This window comes from Cucumis melo, chromosome 8 (assembly GCF_025177605.1).
Source record: "Cucumis melo cultivar AY chromosome 8, USDA_Cmelo_AY_1.0, whole genome shotgun sequence".
Classification (NCBI taxonomy): Eukaryota; Viridiplantae; Streptophyta; class Magnoliopsida; order Cucurbitales; family Cucurbitaceae; genus Cucumis; species Cucumis melo.
Window position 1 is genome coordinate 1,888,510 of NC_066864.1, and position 15,075 is coordinate 1,903,584.

A 15,075-nucleotide genomic window follows, 5' to 3' on the forward strand; every position below is an offset into this window, starting at 1 on the left:
AGTAATGATGTTCTCCCATCACAAAAGCAATGAGTCAACACATTTGAAGATATGATGATTGCGCCCCTGCTTCAGCTTAAAGCACAGCCAAATCCCCCAATTAAATTGCCCCATCGATTTGTTGAACTAAAAAAATTGTGTCCTACAAATTAAAACACTGATTATATAAATCTTTCCACTGAGAGGTCAATATTTTACTTTCCTTTTCATAATCATTTTGTAACTTTCAAATTCCCTTTACAATTTTTTTTTTCTATTTAATCTTTTTACATATATATAATTTTGAATATTTTTTGCTAAATTTCAAAGTTATCTTTTTAAGGTACTTTCCAAATTAACAAAAGGAGTTTGCTATAACTTTTTAAGGTAACTCTTTAAAATTTTCAATTTCACTTTTTATGAAGAGAGTTTTTCTTCCATTATCTTCTTATTGCCATTCCACTAAACACTTTAAAAATAATAATGTTGAATTTACAAATATTAAGTTTTATGAGGTGGTGTGTTAGTTATAGTTACATTTTAATAGGTCTATTTTTTTTTTATTTGGTAATAAAAAAAAAACACATTTTGAGCTAGTTAAAATATTGTTGGGAGTATGTCATGTAAACATGGTAATTGGTTTTAGAAAATACATGTTATCTTACAGATAGGTGTGTCTGTATACGTACTCAATTGAAACAAAATCATAAATTTTAAAAACAAAATTAAAAATTATTTATGTTGTACGATGATATTTTTGCATTGCTACATATAGGAAAAGTGAAAAATGTTTACTTTTACTCGCTTAGAATACATGGATCATTAGAAGTAATTATTGCTCTTTAGATCACGGTCTTTAGGACAAAGAATGAATAATTATAGTTGGATTATAATAATTTATGTTTGATGTGTTTATTATTTTATTTTAAGTTATAGTAGTATAAAATGTGGTATATAGTTCAATAAATTACTCATCGTCTAACCGAATAAATGAATATCACAACACATTCCCTTCCTTCCCAAATAACAATAAAAAGAATTACCCCATATGCCTATCATTGCTGCACACAATAACATATACTAAAAATTGAAAAGGCTGCATTTTTATGCACAATCCAACTACAAAATACAAAAACAATCTTCCAACTATCATAATTAACCAAAGCTTAATAAGCTCTACTTCCACCCTTTATGTACTTTTTCCAAAATTCAAATGTTACCTAAAAAGATATATATAGGAGCACTATTTAAACAAAAAAAAAAAACCGAATCACAAAAGGAAAAAAAAAAACTTGTGCAGCCAACTTTTACAGAGAGCCACATTCATTTGTCTGCCTCGATTATCATCACGAAGAAGAAGAAGAAGAAGAAGCATATTTATTCTCTTCTTTTAAGGGTCGTCTCTCACCTCAGTCTCAAAGCACTTTGGCATGCAGTACCATTTAATAATCTCTATACACATTTTCAAAAAGCTAAGGGTCTCCAATCTCAAACAAAAAGTACTACAAAACCATACATACCATAATCATAACACTCTCTTTAATCAAACCAATAAAGTGTTGAAGAAGAAAAAAAACCTAACCCAACCAAGTTGTTCCTTTTCTTTGCCTGTATTAATACACACATTGACATTACAACAAAACCTATGTTTAGTTTAGCTCCCCTAGGCTCTTGTTCCTACTTATACAACATCTCATCAAATTTAATTAATTATATACCTTCAAATTCCATATAATTTTCCTCACAAGAGCTGGCTCTATGGAATTTCATACAACACATATCTACCCCAGTTCTAACTCACTTCAAACCAAATGAATGATTTCAAAGCATATGATCATATATATAATATCAAAGGTAAGATCTTTCAGGGTTTTTTTTTCCTCAAAAAAAAAAAAGAATCCAAATTCCTCAGATTTGTGATCTTTGGTATCTGCTGCCTTTAAATCATGTCATGGAGGAGGACAAAATCCCGGCATATAATCAGGCCATTGGTTAATTGTAGCATTGTTGGTGGAGGTGGCCGCCGCGAGGGTGGCGTTGTTCTCGCCAGCTGGCCAGACAACCGCGTCTCCGGTGGCAGCCATAGGGTTAGAAATAGAATTATTGTTGATGTAGCTTTCTGACCACCCTGCCGCCGGAGATGACGAATTTGCATCGGCCTTTCCCGACGACTGATCCATCATGTCATAGATTATTTCTGGGCCTTGTGAAGATGATCCAAATGAATTAATCCAGCTTGAAGATGACAATAACTCCCCACCTGCTCCATCAAAAAACCCCATCATAAAAATTGCATCTTTCAATTAATCCAAGAAGAAAGGGAAGAAAGATTTAATTACAATCAAAACAAAGGTTAAATTTTATTATCCTCTCTATCAAAATTTCTAGCTTCCACACCTCCTATTAATACTCACCCGAATTGAAAAACGACGGCGGCGTGATAACAGGAGTACCCGAAAAGATTACGTGTTGTGAAGTTGTTGTTGATAAACTCAACGGGACTATCTGCGGCGGCGGTAGTACTGGTGACGCGGAAGTTTGTACCAACGACGACTTTACAGAACTATTGTTATTGGATGATTGTGAGGATTGCTTCAGTCGTTTCCCCTTGCGACAACCACCGCCGACGGGGACGTTCCGTAGAGTGCCACCGTGAGTCCAATACCTTCTACAAGTCTTGCAAAGATAACGAGGCTGAGACAAACTGTAGTTATTGTAATAACAAAACTTAGTATTTAGAGAATCACAACGAGGACATTTTTGAGGCTGTGGTTGAACTTGATCTTGCACTTGTACACTCTTCAATCTCCGATCTTGATACTGCATATTATCTCTCAACCAAATTCCGCTTCTCTTTTTTGGGAGGGGAGGGAAATAATTCAGGTTTTTTTGGGGGATTTCAGAGAAATAAACGGAGAGAATTTTAGTTTCAAGAAACTAAAGGTACAAACTTGCCACTTCTATGCATGAATCAGCAGCAGCTAGCTAGGGTTTTTCTTTCTTTCTTTTTTTTTTAAGATGGGAATTTGAATTTAATTTGTGAAGGGAAAACAAAGAATCTGAAATTTTGCAAAATGATGTTGAATTTCAGAGACACAGAAGTACGGCATGTATTATTGGAGAGAAAAAAATGATGGTCTGAATAAGAAAAGAAAATCCAGCCAAAAATATCATCACATAGCTTTAAACAATAACCCAAAAGATCTAATTTTGCTAAGTAGAAGGATATTTACACACACACATATATATAATGGAGAATCTGAGAACTTGGCGGCGATCAACGACACGGCGGCGTGGGTGGTGGCTGCTGATAGATCGGAGGTGGAAGGAGTTGATGTATAATAATTAATTCTCTTTGTGTCTCTTGAGAAGTTTTGCTTTCTGAGAATTGTTTTTTTTTTTTTTTTTTTTTTTTGAGTTGTGCTAAATCTTCTCTCTATTTTTTTTTTTTTTTGGTGACATCATTTCAACAAATTGGATATTTGACATTTATATCTTATCATCCATTGGAGTGGGACTGGTAGGGTGTATGACCTTTCATTCTAAGGGCTTCTTAATTGAATTAGACCTTATTTTGTGACTTAAATAATTAAATATTAAAATTCAAAATTTTTAATTATCTTAAATGGACCCAATTTCCAATTAAAAGTCTCCACTTCCATAATCATTTTGTCCCAACTTCAAGTCAATCTCTAATCCCACCTTTTAAATTGTCCATCCTCTTATAACCTTTTACAACCCCCACAAATTTATTGGTTTACAGTTTACACAATAAAGTTCAAAGTCAGATTAAAAGAATATAATAACAACACTCCTTAATTTTAAGGATATGATATAGGTTGAGAGATTTGAACCTTATTTATTGTTAATACCATATATTTAAATTAGGTTAGCTAAGCCTTGTTTAGCATGAATTTTATACTTTGAACTTCTCTACTAATTGTGTCTTTTTGTTTCTTACTCTTAATAAGCTTTTCATTTCTGAGAGATTTGAAAAAACCATTGTGATTGACTTCTTCGTTGGTGTGACATGCAATTGTTTAAGTGATAAAAATTTTTATGGTATAGGAAAAAATTAAAGTTATTATAGACCAGAGTGTTTCAAATTTGAATCTCTAAACCTATGTTGAACTAAAAAAACTATGAAATCAAATTGTTTTAAATTGCAAATTCTATTGTGATTAATATTCTTTTGAAATTATACTTAACCCAAGTGTCTAATAATTCTGTAAAATTTAAATTTTAAGTCAAACAACAAGTTTCCAAACTTTCAAATAATTCTTTTGTTTAAAGGTCAAATAACTACTAAACATGAAATTAATAAATCAAGAGTATTATTAGCTATAAAACACATTTTTAGTTTTGAAAAGATTTATCAGGTACAAATACAACATTTTGAAATTTCATATATATTTTTATAGACAAAACTTATTTTTTAATAATAAATTCTTTTCATTTTTTAAAACATAATTGGAATTGGTAAAACTTTTAAGAGGTGTTTGACCACCAAGTTGGTTTGGGTTTGGTGGATAGAAAAACTTTGTTCTATCATTTGATTCATCAATAATTATAGTAATTTAATATCTCGTTATTTCGATTAACTCATATATTTTTATTTTGTTATTCGCATTAACTCCACTGATTAATCTCTCCTAAAAAAGAAGAAGAAATGTTGAATGATATTGATGCAATGTAGATGACAAATTAAAGGGAAGGGTGAATTTTAGAATGAGATAAAAAGGAAGAAAAAGAAAGAAAGGAGATGTTATTGGAAGGGGAAGGGGAGTACGAAGGTACGAGGAGGAACACACAAGGAATGGGCTGTGAGTTGTGAGTGTGAGGAATAGGAAAGTGACACGTGGGATAAGAGAAGGTGACAGACAGTCACAGTAGGTGAGATGACGTTCGTGTCCGTTAGCGGTTTCAACTGCTCCATTGGAGTCTCCAGATTTTGACGTCCTCAACGTTCCTTCCAACTCCACGACGGACTCCTTCCCCTCTTCACACTTTTCATCCTTGTGGGACCCCTACCCCTTACACCTAATCGTTTACTTAAAAGGACCCTTATTGGCCCATTTTTCCTTATTTTTTGGCCCATTTCAAGGGAAACGGCCGGCCCATTTTTCCATCCCCGACCCACGCATTTGTTCCGGGAAACTAAACATAACTGCCGTGCGTTACTTTGGTATTTGTAATTTCCAAATACCAAATAATAACAAAATTAAATATTAAATGAAAAAATATTGTGGACATATATAATTCACTTTAAATATTTGTTGTTTTTTTCTTTCCTTTAGAATCGATTTTTCAAAGTTAATTAAGCAATAATGGGTAAAGGTTTACCTCCTCATTTTGGGCCGTTTGATGGGCCTCTTCCCTAATACAAGATCCAGTTCATTACTCTAATGAGTTTACCTTAATATAGCAAGTTCAGGGAGTGCATATAATATTATGAATTTAATTGTTATGTCTAATTTCTTAATTAAGAAAAAAAAAACTATTCAATTACATGAATTGAAAATTTCAAAAAAGTATGTATGAAATTTAAAAAAATAAAAATAAAAATGTTGTGAGCTCCATCCCATATCAAGATTTTGACACGAATTTGCTTTAATTAGTTGAATTATTTTCCCTTCACTCAATGTTATGTTTTAGATGACATGAAATATTTGAAGAGTGTTTGAATTACATTTTGAAGTGCTTAAATAAAAAAATAATTTATTTTAAAAAAATTATAAACATATTTTCTTAAATAATAATAAAAAAGAAAAAGAAGCAAAAAGAAGAAAGAAAGAAAAAACACAACCTGTAACTTCCTATTAAAAACGTACATTACACGTAACAAAAGAGCAGCGTCAAATACTTTGGCACTTTCCTTCTATTGACTCTCCCCATTAACACTAAAAAATGAACATTATTCAATTTACAAGAAATTGATTTTAATTGCATATAAAAAAGAAATAAAAATGCTTTGCTCGAGCTTCAATAAATGTTGAAGAAGAAAGTCATCGTCCATTGGAAAATGACAAAAGTAAAGAATTTCAGTTAAAGTATACAAACCCCTAATTTCTTAATTTCTCTCCTCCTATGGGAATCTTCATTCCAATAGCCTCTTTTACACTTTTTTTTCTTTTCTTCCTGATATTAATAATACGTTAAAGTGAATAATATTATACATATAGTATTTTTCACTGTAAATATCTACTTAATAATTCCTTTACTCTCGGTACCAATGAAAATCATTCTTAGGCATAGAAAATCTACGACGTTGTTACTTATATCACGACACGACAATTTATTTTTGTTTTTTTTCCTTAAAAGTACATATTGTGCATCGAAACTATAATTCAATCTTGTACGTATATCTTAATTACGATCTATTCCAAAAGTTTTATCTTAAAAGTTAATCGTTTACTAACATTCATTTTAGGAAAGATTCGGATTTGTCGTTATACTTAATTTGATAAGTCAACTTCATCCAAATATTTGATTCGATTTTCATTTATATAAATTGTCATGCTTTATTAATTTTGATTTGTAAAAATTTAAATACCAATTAGATGCAAAATTAGAAATTTAGATTTCACTTTCACTTAAGATTCAAATTTATATAATTTATAAAGATACCAATATTTTAAAAAAAACCTACCAAACGCAAAGGCAAAAGTTTATGCTTATGATAACAATAACTTCATTTTAGGCCGCATTTAAGCTTATTTGTTTTCCAAAATTTTCATAATTATTTGCATATATGTTTAAATAAATATGTTGGATATTATTGAGTTTAAAAGCTGTTCTTTTAGTTTCCAAACCCGGTTTATAAAACAAAAGAATTTAAATTTTTGGTAGAACAAATATTTATAATCTTAATTTTTAAAAATCAAGAGCATACAAATTGAAAGGATAATTATCGAACCAATTTTTAGAAACCTAATTTTCTTTTTCAAACTAAGAGACAAAAAATTCAAAAATAATAGACAGACACAAACGTCTAGTAAAATTGTACAGATGTATAAAACTTAGGGTTTGGCCTATGTTTGTGTGAGTTAAATATGGTATGCAGTTTCCATTGGAAAGGAAAGTGGAAGAGAAAGAAGAAGCAAAAGAAAACGATATATCCTCTTACTATTATCCAATGGTGAATTTGATTTTTGGATAGACATTAAAGTGAAAGAGAGAGATGAACCTTAGATGATAGATGAATTGTGTGTTTGCCCAATCCAGGAGTTGCATGGTGTTCCGTGCTTAAAGTTTAACTACATTACTTAGATTTCGATTTCAATTAAGTTTATAAATTTTAAAGTGTTAGGTTCTTTTGGTTTTAATTTAGTTTCTAGATTCTAAGATATATGATTTTAATAACTTTGAGTTTTAATAAATAATTAACTTTTAATCATTCAAGTTAATATCTATTAATAAATTTGAAATGAAAACGAAAGAATAGAAGCAATAATGTTAAAGCATTAGAGGCGCCACCAGCCCCAAACTTAAAAAAGAAAGCACACAACTCTTTGTTCATAATCTTGACCTTTTGGCTCACATCAAAACAATGTGGTTCCCAAAATCCACCCCGTTTGTCCCACTTGTCACTCTCTCCCCGGCCTCGGACCGCTCATTTCCCCTTCTAACTCCCTCCCTTTTTAAACCCCCGTTAACCCTTAATGCAACATTCACTCTCCTTACCTATAACCCTAATATACCATATTTTTAAACTCTTTCCTTTTTCTTTCTTCTTTTTTTATATATATGGATGACCACCACAACCCCAACCCCAACCACCACCACCACCACCACGAACTCCCTCCACTCCCCACCGCCGCCGTCACCACCCCCACCATTCTCCACTCTCCTCCACAAAATTCATGTTATCTCCCACCTATTCTCTCCCAGACTTGCTTGGGGTCCTTTTCCTCCTCAGCCCCACAATCATTTTTTTCTTCACATGAACCACAACTACTCACTCCCGGCCATTTTCCTCATTCTCCCACCTTCCTTAGCTATGGGTTCGATGACCCAAACATTCATTCTGTTTTTCCTAAAGATGATGGAAAAAAGGCTTTGGATGCCTGGAGTACTAAAGTGGCTCGAACTAATAGAAGACTTGCTCGTCAAAGAACCATTACTTCTTCTTTCACTACTCGTACCTCTTCTTCTTCTTCTTGTGGTTATAATGATGATTATTCCAAGGGTTTAACTGTAACCCATTTCCCTAATACTGATTCTTCACATAATAATCGCAATCTTTTCACCTTTTGTACTCCTGACAATAAGGTTTATGATGTTTAATCAAAGTTTCCATTTATATATATATATATATATATCGATTGCTTTTCCTTTAATTGTTGTTTTTTTTTTTTCTCTTAAGATTTTGAGAATGCTACTGAAGAAGGAGCTGAAGAACAGTGATGTTGGATCTTTGGGCAGGATTGTCCTCCCCAAGGTTTGTATTTTTCTTACCCTTATTTTAGATCTCTCACTCACACTTTCTCCCCCTATTTCAATAGAACAGTGAAAATAAGATAAAACTTTGTCTAAAAAAACATGCAAATGGGAAAAAAAGAAGAGGAATGGATAACTACAAATCAAAATTACAAACTCATATTTACCCACAATCCCTCACCCCCCCCCCCCCCCCCCCCCCTTTTTTCAACACCTACACACAACAAAATAGGAAAAATTTAACACTAAAAAAGAAACCCTATTATTGTTTTTTTTTTCTTTTTTTGGTGTATTGAAAAATGAATAAATACAAAACTTTAATCAAATTTCAAACTTTTTTTTTATAATTATTTTCTTATTGTTTTCCACAGAGATTAATTTCTACCTTATTTGTACACAACTTTAAGATCTGGAACTAATTAATTACAGCACTAATTATGTATATCATCGATCGCAAATTGATCCAATCCCAAACCCTGAATAAATAGAAAAGAGAAATTAAAAATTAGCTTACTAGAATCTTGATTTTCCTAATAGACACACTATTTTGTTTAATTTGCTGAGAATTTGCAAATGTTGTGCACATATATATATATATGCATCACAGAGAGAGGCAGAAGAGAACCTTCCATTTCTCACTGATAAAGAAGGTCTCCAAATTGTGGTGAGAGATGTGAACTCAAACAGAAGATGGACAATGAAATACAAGTAAGCCCCTCCCCCCAAAAAAAAAAAAAAATTTAATTGCTGTTTTAATTAATTAATGGATTCATTGGAAATTTAACTCTTTTTTCTCACAATTAATGAATTGATTAACCCCTTGAAATTGTTGTTGAGTTTGATTAATATAGGTACTGGGCAAACAACAGAAGTAGAATGTATGTTCTGGAGAACACAGGTTTCAATTCTACAAATTAAACCAATTACCCTAATCCATTTAGTTCTTAATTTTCTGAATAATGAATTTACTTATTTCCAAAAAAAAATTTATTTTATTTTTAGGGGATTTTGTTAGACAAAATGGTCTTTTGATGGGAGACTCAATGACCCTATACGAGGATGACTGCAAGAACCTCGTGAGTATTCTTTCTTTTTTTCTCTCTCCCTCAAAAATTGACTTTTGATTGATTTATAAATTTTGTTAAAATTAGTAAGAAAATAATGATGTGTTGGGTTTCCTAATTTGGTGGTTTAGTAACGCTTGGAAATATGCGTATTAGAGAGATAATAATAATAATAGTTAGTAATACGGACAAAAAAACAACAGTGGTTTTTGACACGTAAGATATGATGTTTTATTTCTTGTTCGTATAATTACTTTGTCTTTGACAGATAGGATTTCCCATTTCGTGGGGCCATCCAAGTCGTCTCTTACCATTTTCCCTCCTCAATCAAAACTCAAACATCCTCTTCTTTTTTTATTTTTTATTTTTTATTTTTATATTTGGGATTAGATTTACCATTTAACTTCAATTAAATCATATAAAAGTAGTAATTTTCATTAAAAGAAAACAATGTTAAAATATATGTTTCTATATTTTATATAGAATAATTGACAGTAGACTTTTTCTACCATTAGATTTTAACATTTTTTTGTTGTTAAGTAGAACTAAATTTAGACATTTAAAAACTATAATAACCAAAATAAAATAAAATAAAAGATAAATGATCAAAATAAAATTTTAGCCTAATTTAAATTGAACTAGAGTAAATCTGTTCATAAATTCCAAGGTTTATTTTAATAATTTCTGTATCAATTAAAACATTTCACTCAATAAAATTCATAATTGGATACAAATAATATATTTTACAATTTTGTAGTTAATATATGTATATATATATGTGTGTATCTATGTATGGGTATTTATTTGGAAAATTGACAAGATTATTTAGTTATAAATTGAATAAGAACATAACAGAGATGATTCTTAAGAGAAAAAATCATAAAGATTATGTTAAAAGGACTAACATAAACACGATAATTATCATTGATAAACACTATAATTATCATTGATAATAATCAGAGATGAGTGACAACTATGAAACATGAAGAAACGTGTTAATGGATTATATAATTTGTTTAGATGTGTGTATCTGAATGTGAATTAATTTAATTAAAACGATGAGTTAAAGTATATTTTACATGGATTGTTGTATATGAGAACAGTATGTGGCGGTTGAAAAAAGTGAAAATCATTCAAGAATGGAAGAAAATTACAAGCAGAAGCAGCTGCAACAATTTAGTTTGTCGTCAAATATAGATGATCAGGTTAAAGACGAAGAAGAAGATGCTTCTTTGGCTTTGTTGATCGAAGAGCTTAAACACAAAGCTGAAGACCACCACAGCCATCCCCCGCCCTATTTCGCTACTAATCTACCCAACAATGCTATGATTCATTCCACAAATAATATCAATTATAAGGAACAAGTAATATTAGATGATTTCCAAGGGATTAATAATGGTAATAATAATGGTAATGTGGGGTTTGAAGATTGCTTTGGAGGCCTTGATACTCTTCCTGAAGTCAGTGGATTCAAGTTCCCTCTTTTTGACTATTTCCCCGGTAATAATGGCACAACCTGACTCTTCCCCATCACATTACTACTTTTAATTGTATTCTTATTATAAATCAATCTCTATTACCTTACCATTACCCTTTATTTTCATATATTTGTATTCTTAATTTATCAATTGTTGTTTACTCTTTATTCTACATACATACTTTAATCTATGTCTCCTCTTCATTCTTCTTTTTTATTTCTTTCGTGTTCCAAAGTTAGAATTTTTCTTTTGGCATAAATTATGCTTATTCCTTAATTTGGTTGTCATGGCTAACTAAGCTTGTTTTCGTATGGTTTAATTATATAAGCACCAAATGACTAATTACATTTTATTTTGAGGTTTTTTTTATAAATAGAAAAAGAACATTTACACTCAAAAATCACTAAAAAAGACAAAAATTGAGTGAATATTTTGTTATAATGTTGATTTTTTCCATTTTTAAGTAGCTTATATTTTTTTCATCATTTTGCTATGTTACATTAGGTTTTGGTCGAAGGTTACTTAAAGCAATGTGTTTAAGTTGCTTAGAAGTTTTTAAAGTTTTACCAATAATTGAATTAATTAGCTTTGAGCTTTTTTTTTCAAGTCTATTAAGAGACCTTTTTCAATTTTGTTATTTGTGGGTTTGAGTTGTATGCCAAGAACATTCACACAAAGTGATTGAGAATTAGGGTTTCTCATTAAAAAAAAGCTCTTAATTTCAATGCACCAAGGATTTTGTACTGATGCATATTTTGTTTTTTAAATTTATTTTATATGTTATTAACTTAAGACATGAAAATTTAATATTTTTCATTAACCTATACTAAATATAGTTATTGATATTGATAAAAGATAATGTTTGTATGTATGTACATGCATGCATATATTAAACGTATGCTGGTCTGCTAATAGGAGCCGTACCCCAACCTCTAGGGATTCGACTGTAATTAAATTCACATATTTCGTATATTGTAAATATAACTTAAAATATATTGAAAGTTAGGAGAAAAGATGGATAAAATGAAATGAAAAGTAAAAATATTGAAAGTTATAATCTTTTATTTTGTTAACATTCTCGAAGATAGTCAAAGTATATATATATATATTTAATTAAAAATAATAAGAAAATAAATAGAATTATCCATTTATTCACTTGACGACAAGGAACGACGTCGTTTGGATGTAGTTTCTTCGCACATAATTCCTTGCCTTACCCGTGTAGAGTAGAGTCCATTGGGATAAGCCTCCATCTCTGAACCCACAAGCCTTCTCAATCCTTCCTTCAATGGCTTCTTCAACTCTCGTCCCCATTTCCTCTATTTCCCTTCGTTCTTCTCCTTCCCACCGCCTCTCAATTCCACTTTTCAAGCCTTTCCCCCTCCTCCATTCCCCTGTTTCCGTACTCTCAATCTCCTCCTCCTCCTCTTCCTCCATTCTCTCTGCAACTCGAGCCAAATCCTCTGACACCGACACCACCTTCTTCGACAACGTCAATCCCGATGAAGACATCGCTTTTGACCCTCCCGAAGTCCCCGAAGGCTTCGTCCCTCCACCCTCCTTCGACGAGGGCCCTATGGAAACCGAGGAAGAAATTGCCGCTGCTTACGAGGAGATCTATGGCCCCGCTTACAGTGGAGTCAGTGTTCTTGGAAACGACATTTATGTAATGGATTCTAAGGTCAAGAAAGCGGGCGGGTTTGGCTCCAAGGCCAAGAAGGAGAAGCCGCGAGATGGGTTCGATGAGCGGGTTGTCCAAGTTCGGAGGGTTACTAAAGTGGTTAAAGGTGGGAAACAGTTGCATTTTAGGGCAATTGTTGTTGTGGGTGATAAACAGGGCCAAGTTGGTGTTGGTGTTGGTAAAGCTAAAGAAGTCATCGCCGCTGTTCAGAAATCGGCAGTTAATGCTCGCCGGAATATTGTCACTGTTCCCATGACCAAGTATCTAACATTTCCCCACAGGTTTGTGACTATTTTCGATTTACAAACTGGAATTGTTAGATTGGAGTTTCTGTAGTTGCTCTATTGTTTAGCTTTTGGTTTGCTGATAATGGGAATGCATTCAATTAGGAATATGAACTTAAACCTAATGAGTTGATAAGTTAATCATTACCCTTTGAAAGTTGGATGGTTCAATCCCATCTCTGCAATGGGATTTAAGGAAGAGTAGAATTGGATGAGTATTTTGATTTATAGGAATCCTTTACTTGATTGTTCAACCGTTAATTGGCACTTTTTTTTTGTTAGTTAATACGAATTCCGTAATCTGTAGGCAGTTTAAACTTTGAATCCTCTTTGCAAGTTGGTCATTGGAGGTATTTGCTGCTTCTGTGGCAGAATTTTGTAGATGTTTTTAGTTGTCTGTTGTAGATACTAGATGGTCTATTTCACAGTTTTGTTTAGACTCTGCTATAATTAAACTGTGGAGAACTTGTTGTTTCGACCGATCTTCCAGTGTTTCTATGGCTGAAAGAATCAGTACCCAATAAGCATATGGACAGCAAGAGATATATACAATGATTTCCTTTTTAGACGTAAATTTAAAGAGTTAAAATTATAGCAGATTCCAGGAAGTGAGAACCTAAATCAAAGGAAGCTTCAAGTTATGTATGCTAGTGAAGTAATAATTTAGTCACATTCACATCTTGAGTTGCTGTGTGTTACTTTAAGTGTTGGCTAAGGAGAGTGGAAAATTGTAGGTCGGAGGGAGATTATGGAGCAGCAAAAGTAATGCTAAGACCTGCTTCTCCTGGTACTGGTGTGATTGCTGGTGGAGCAGTGAGAATCGTCCTTGAAATGGCTGGTGTTGAGAATGCTTTAGGGAAGCAACTTGGGAGTAATAATGCCCTCAACAATGCTAGAGCGACAGTGGTCGCCGTGCAGAAGATGAAACAGTTTAGGGACGTTGCACAAGAGCGTGGCATCCCCATGGAAGAGTTGTGGAAGTGAAGAGGGAAATGGTGAGGCTTCATTTTTCTTTTGTCTCATTTTTTTTTCTTTGACGTATATTAGTGCATCTATTCTTGTAACTCGGTGTTGTAAAAACGACAGTCAGGCTTCATTCCTTTTGTTTCTTACCTCATCTCTTTACAACATATATAAGTTGACCACCTAGTCTTGTAAAGGAAGTGAGTTTATTTTTCTGTTGCTTCATTCTCTAAATGGGTATTATTAAAATTTTAAGGATCTTGAAGGAATAAGAACATTGTCCTAAGTTCTCAAGTGTTCAGCTATCTAAAAATGTTGTACAAGTCAACCCAACGTAATTCATGATTTACGAATTTGACTAATTTCTGTAATCTAAAATAAACATTTTTGTTTTAATAATAATATTTTAGAATATATTATCCTCTATAATATTTCTAAAACTCTTCCATTCCTTCAGTAATGGTGTCTGCAGAGATCTTGAGGAAGCAGAATCTTCACAACATCAGAGAAAAGAGAAGCTTTTTTTGTAGACATCTTTATTCTATAACATTTTTGTACTCTAATAAATTAAAACTCAATTTTGTATTTAATACGTTTAAGAAAATCCATTGTCCAAATTGAATCTAAACTCAAAATCTGTAGAGCAGATTGATATTTTCCTAAAATCATTGAAGTGACCACTTGGATTGGTATGGTTGGGAAATTATTGTACAGCCCATGGGGCTTGAAATTTTCAACTTTTTTTGAAGTGTAATATTACTCTCTTGTCTCTCCACACATTTTGGAACCCCACGTCCACTCTACATTTACTCTCTTTAAAATTTTCAAAATAGCTTTTATTAGTTCTTCGAATCAATCATTTCATCCACAGATACTTTCATTATCGAACTCCCATACCTTTGAGTTAAAATCGATCAAAAATGACGATGAACCAATGCCCAAATCGACCCTCCCAATATGATATTAAATTCTTCATTTTCTTAAGTGTTTTTAATTTATTAATTCTATAGCTTTTGTCTTATAAATGATATTACAAGTTGATCTACGTAGCATGAGGAGACTTATATATCTACACTGTGTATGAACAAATTTAACCATACATATAATTTAATGCAATTATATGCATGTTTGTTCTCACTTTTCACTCACTATGAACCATTTTGACATTACTAAATATATGTTTTAAA

General features: G+C 32.0%; 2 protein-coding genes across 3 annotated transcripts; one reads left to right on the forward strand and one right to left on the reverse strand.

The window, feature by feature from the left end:
- Window positions 1–1,496: 1,496 nt before the first annotated feature.
- LOC103484513 (dof zinc finger protein DOF1.4-like) lies at window positions 1,497–3,493 on the reverse strand. The gene is made up of 2 exons (XM_008441622.3): window positions 2,394–3,493; window positions 1,497–2,239 (listed from the first exon to the last, which is right to left on the reverse strand). The coding sequence occupies exons 1-2, from the start codon at window positions 2,803–2,805 to the stop codon at window positions 1,929–1,931; spliced, it is 723 nt and encodes a 240-aa protein (XP_008439844.1). The 5' UTR covers window positions 2,806–3,493; the 3' UTR covers window positions 1,497–1,928.
- Window positions 3,494–12,166: 8,673 nt separating this feature from the next.
- LOC103484514 (30S ribosomal protein S5, chloroplastic) lies at window positions 12,167–14,675 on the forward strand. Of its 2 annotated transcripts, XM_008441624.3 has the most exons (3): window positions 12,167–12,922; window positions 13,660–13,920; window positions 14,346–14,675. In XM_008441624.3, exons 1-2 carry the CDS (start codon window positions 12,249–12,251, stop codon window positions 13,907–13,909), a joined length of 924 nt encoding a protein of 307 aa, XP_008439846.1. In that variant the 5' UTR covers window positions 12,167–12,248; the 3' UTR covers window positions 13,910–13,920; window positions 14,346–14,675. The 2 variants fall into 2 exon arrangements, with proteins under 2 accessions (XP_008439846.1, XP_008439845.1); XM_008441623.3 differs by having other exon boundaries at window positions 12,180–12,922; window positions 13,660–14,675.
- The last annotated feature ends 400 nt before the right edge of the window (window positions 14,676–15,075 follow it).